The sequence below is a fragment of the Erythrolamprus reginae genome, chromosome 5, assembly GCF_031021105.1.
Source record: "Erythrolamprus reginae isolate rEryReg1 chromosome 5, rEryReg1.hap1, whole genome shotgun sequence".
NCBI classification, from domain to species: Eukaryota; Metazoa; Chordata; class Lepidosauria; order Squamata; family Dipsadidae; genus Erythrolamprus; species Erythrolamprus reginae.
In genome coordinates, this window is record NC_091954.1 from 43,307,470 (window position 1) to 43,312,469 (window position 5,000).

The following is a 5,000-nucleotide window of genomic DNA, read 5'->3' on the forward strand; positions in this document are numbered from 1 at the left end:
TTTTTTAATTCTTTTTATTTCAATTCATTCTCTCTCTCTCTCTCTCTCTCTCCCTCTCCCTCTCTCATTCATTCCCCCACCCCTTCAACTTCTTAAGTATGCTTGAATATATGTTATAACTGTGTAACTTATCTTGCTCAGCCATGGTCCTTTTCATGCCAAATGCACTCTGATTGGTTTTTCTTCCATTTTTGCAGGGGTTAGAACGGAACAGGACTTGTACGTTCGGCTAATAGATTCTATGACAAAACAGGTGAGAGAAGTTTAAAGCTTTCTAAGAGTTGATGAGTTGTTGATTTGTTTCTGCAGGGCTTTTCTGGATAGATTTTCTTAACACTCTTCTTCTATGACCCTCTTTAAATATTCTATACTGAGGATAAATATTTAGGACCTGACAGGCATTTTGTGGTTTCTATCTTAAACTTGCCCTCTGGACTTTATAGCTCCATAGGCTGATGTTAGGAAAAGGAGAAAAAACCAGAAAGGAAAATGTTAGAGAATTATATGGAGTTTATTTTTTTAAACCCTGGAGAAAAGCATTCCAATGTTATTTTAGAACAATTGGGAGGATTAATTTTGTAACAAGGTTTTAAGCTTGTGACACTAAAAACCAAAGGTGATTTCCCATCTCCTTCTGTTTTTTCCTCTTTCTTTCTCCCCCCTTCCTTTTAAAAGAGATGATTTAGAATCGCCAGACATTTATTTGGGATGTAAAAGTTAAATGTGCAGAGGTGAAAAGTCATCTTGTTCTCCACTAGTCCGGATTCACCTCACAGCCCCCCATCTCCATAATTCAAGCTCCATGCTCCAGAGGTCACTCACACCCGTCCTGGTTTCTCTGAAATCAGCTCCTGTTTCTCTTCCTCAAACCTCTGCCACCCCTTGTAAATAACATAATTACAAGCTGATCCTTGTTAAATTGTTTAACCTGTTTTGGACAACTTTCTGAACTACAAACTCCCTTGAAAACAACTATATATATTAAAAAGCTGCCTTTTAGTTGTTGAATGAAGGGTTCGGTCTCTCGGCTTTATTTTATTTCTCTAAGAGATGCATTCACTGGCTTTTCAGCGTGCTTCCTCTGTCTTGGAGGAACCAGCAAATTAAGGGAACTGTATCCTTCGCAAATAATACAGCCTCAAAGATAATCCCTTATAAAATGCCCGGTTCATCATCATTATTATTTTTGTCTTTATGAAAAAGCAGAAAGAGGAATGTATTTTCTCTGCTAACAAATGGGGAAAAATAAAAATTGAAACATTGAGGACAAAAGGTTGTTTTCCTTAATGATACATTTAAGACCCCCATTTCAGTTAGTTTAAGCTTTCAAGCGCCCTTTCCCTCCACTCTGCTTTTGAGAGCAGAAAGTTTTCAGTGTTCGTGACAAAAATAGGGTTAGATTTAAATGCCCCAGCAGTAAATGAGTGGTGTTCTTTTGCAGAAAACCCGATCTGACAAACGCCAGTCCCTTGACAAAAGCGGAGGCGTTGTGCCCTCCAATATATTTTTTCAATAGGTTACAAAGAAGCACCCTTTTAAACTCTGGAGCACCCTCGAGTTGACAATGTCTTATTTCCTTTGTACATACCAGCTAAATGTTTTCGGAAATCGCTGTAGGTTAATTAAGGGGATACTATAGGCAGCTCTGTAGATTTCACTGCAGAGAGAGAAGAGAGATGAAGGAGTGTGCGTGTGTAAGAGAGAGAGAATTTTAAAGCACGTTTTTATAAGCCATGGAAGTTGCGGACTTTTGCACGAGTTCCACTGCTGAAAACACAAGCTTTTAATCTCCCTTCGCTGACGGAGGAGAGGTGGGGGGGTGGGGGGGAATCGCCCAGTAACTGATCAAAGAGTCAATGGCGCTGAACCGACAGTTTATGGATTTCTCTTGGTGCTACAAAATAAAAAATAAATCACATCTAAATACGCGGATTCATCCCAGGCGAAGTAACTACTACCCGAAGTGGAATGGCTTGCTGCAACAACAACAACAAATATTTGCAAACCTCCCACTGCCTGGTTGTGTCTGAGGGGTCCTACGCTGCTTCAAGCTTTCCAGACAAGTCCAAGCTTTTGTCGGGGCAATCTTTGGAAAACCAGGCCCACTCCCCGATGCCACGACGAGGACTTTCGCGGGCTTTCTTTGGCAGGACGCCGCTTTCCCAGCCTAGCGAGCACCAAAGTGGCTTTAAACACCGGTTAGGTAAGGGAGAAACTCTTTTCCCGAAAGCTTGTGGCATCGCTAAGAATGGCGGTGGAGGCGCTTCGTGTCTTTCCCCCTCCCGTCCTCTACTTGTTCTGCACCGTGCACAGCCCCGGTTGCAACCAAGGCAGCCGACCTTGTAGGAATGGGAAGGCGTGTGGCCTCACTGAGCTGGGGCCTCAGGCTGCGAGAAAGAGAAAGCAAGAAAGCTGGGGGTCGGAGCAAAGCAGGAGAAGCACCAGAAGGAGAAGGGAGAAAGACGAAGAAACAGGAGGGTGAGGGTGAGGAGGAGGAAGAGGAGAAAAAGAAGAGGAAGGAAGGAATAAAGAAGAAAAGGGAGGGAGGAAAGGAAGAAAGGAAGAGAGGGAGGGAGACAGTAAGAAAGGAAAGAAGGACGGAAAGGAAAAGAAGGAAAGGAAAAGAGAAGGGAAGAAAGAAAAGGGAAGAAAGAAAGAAGAAAAGGAAAAGGAGAGAAAGAGAAAAGACAGAGAAAGCATGAAAGAAAGAAGAGAAAGAGAGAGAAGAGTGAGAAAGAAAGAAAGAAAGAAAGAAAGAAAGAAAGAAAGAAAGAAAGAAAGAAAAGTGTGTGAAAGAGAATCCTCGTGCAAGGATTTGTGTTGATGCAGTCAGTCGTGGCCTTCCGGAGGAAGAGCCGGGCAGAATTTGCAGGGCCGCCGCTGCTCCGCGTCTCAGTAGCCGTGAAGAGAAGCTAGTGCGGCTCAGGGAAAGCTGCCCGGGCTCTCGCTTTCTCCAGGGGCGGGGGAAGGGCAGGCGCGGCGGCGGCTGGAGGGAGGGCGAAAGGCTTCTTTACCAACTGCGCTTTGCAGCGCCTGCTGCTCCCTGGCCGGCCAGGCTCCACAACGGTTCCCCGAAGTCTGGAGAAGGGGAGGGGGGGAGGAAGGCAGAGAGTGGGGGAGAGAGGGAGGGAGAGAACGCACCTATAGCTCCGCGCCATCTGTTAGAGCCTCTGCTCAAAACCCATTCAACCATGTGCCCAGACACACTTGCCTTTTTTACCCAAGAAAAATCATTGTTAGCAGTTTCAAAATAAACACCAGATTGCCCATTAGCACTTTTCTTCCCCAAATATCAGGCCGATAATAGCCATATTGTTAGCGCGCGCGGCTGGGATTCCTCAAGGCGGTTAGGCGCTTCTTTGATCGGGAGAAGGAGGGAAGAGAGGTGGAGTTCAAGGACTTGAAAATAAACTGTAATTTGGCTCTATGAGCGCCCTTGGGGGGGGGGGAACCCTTATTCCATACAGGGAATAAGGGCCGGAGCACTAGCCGTGTTTTTTTCTTCTTTTTTGTAAAAGGCCTACTTGGTTGCATCTAGTACTTCTTGGCCCATCAATTTGCACTAATCTTGGTTGGGGGGCAAAAGGCATCTAGGCATTACCCCCCAAAAATTACATGGTGTCTGATTTGTAGGTTGCTAAATCTAATTGAAAAACTGCCCGTGTCTTTAAAACCATGTGATTTGTGTTGGGGACCAGGAAGAAAGGTACATGGACACTGATCCTAATAGCCATAAAATCTTTCTAATTAGGCAATGACAATCTTTAAACTTCACAAATTTACAGGGCCTATTTTGTCAGCCACTGAGAAGGTTCTAAAGATTTGGCCCATAAGAATTAATAATAATTTTGTATAAGTGAAACAATGGGAACATTGCTATCCAAAAGGCACTGTGGTTGAGTCCAAAAGTCAGATCAAAGTTTTGTGCTTTAAGGAAAGAAATAATGTTTCTTTCTTGTTCTGCTTGTTAAGCCAAACCTCAGGAGGGTATAATAAAAAGTACAGTATTATACTCTCATTCTAATTGGAATAACTTATTACCACAAAATTGTTCTTTGTGTATTACATTACATTACTGTACATGCTTTTATTTGCAAAAGTAGATTGGGAAGAAAGAAAATAAACCCAGTTTTTGGCTCTGTCAAAAATGTGCGTGTTAGAAGAAAACCTGTCTCAACTAAATAGTTTCCCATAGGGAATGCCTACCTTGGAAAAGACTTGATCTTAGAGATCTGAATCCTACCGTGCTCCATTTTATTTTATTTATTTTATTTTACTTTTGAGTGTCAGTTTTTTCTTAATCTGGATTGGTTTAGTAAATCCAAATAGGAAGAACTCGGAATAATATTTAGGGGTGAAATGACAATTTAAATTTTAACTAGGACTTCTTCTTCTTCTTCTTCTTCTTCTTCTTCTTCTTCTTCTTCTCCTCCTCCTCCTCCTCCTCCTCCTCCTCCTGCAATACTTCTAGCCAGACAGATTTCTAACTGATAGTATTGTAGGAATGTATGTTTTACTTGTATTTTTTAAATTACATTTATTTAAAAACCTGTACCTGCTAAAGTCTGGATTTACACAATGAATCAGTATAGAAGTAGAGGGAACATAAATGAAATATCTGCTTACTTTTATAGAGACTGGTTGAAACAAAATGAGACTTATTCTTTCAACAAAGTGGAACTGTAGCAGCATTCAGTGCACAGAATATGAGGGAAATAAATATAAGAAGCAAGATCAGTAGAAGACAGAGAATGCAGTAAAGAAAGGAATCCAATTCCTTGACTAAAAGTCAAATGATTGCTATTAATTATGCTCAGATTCTAACTCCTTAAAATATGGAGGCTGTTGAGTTTCATACTAGGATAATATAGTTAGGATGAGGATGATGGGTTCCTAGGCTGGGAAATGCTTCATTGGTCTTGGTGTTCTCTCTTCTGCCTGCCTGGCTCCTGACTCAGGAAGGAAAATAATGTGTGACATTGACAAATGGTTCTTTGACA

The 5,000-nt window shown here is 42.1% G+C and overlaps 1 protein-coding gene across 5 annotated transcripts in view; it reads left to right on the top strand.

Moving 5' to 3' along the window:
- The window catches only part of EBF3 (EBF transcription factor 3), a 225,602-nt gene that overhangs the window by 2,877 nt on the left and 217,725 nt on the right, over window positions 1-5,000 (top strand). For all 5 annotated transcript variants that reach the window (XM_070752468.1, XM_070752466.1, XM_070752463.1 and 2 more), the window contains exon 4: window positions 198-253. In XM_070752468.1, the coding sequence (XP_070608569.1) occupies window positions 198-253 (56 nt within the window). The remainder of the gene's footprint in view (window positions 1-197; window positions 254-5,000) is intronic.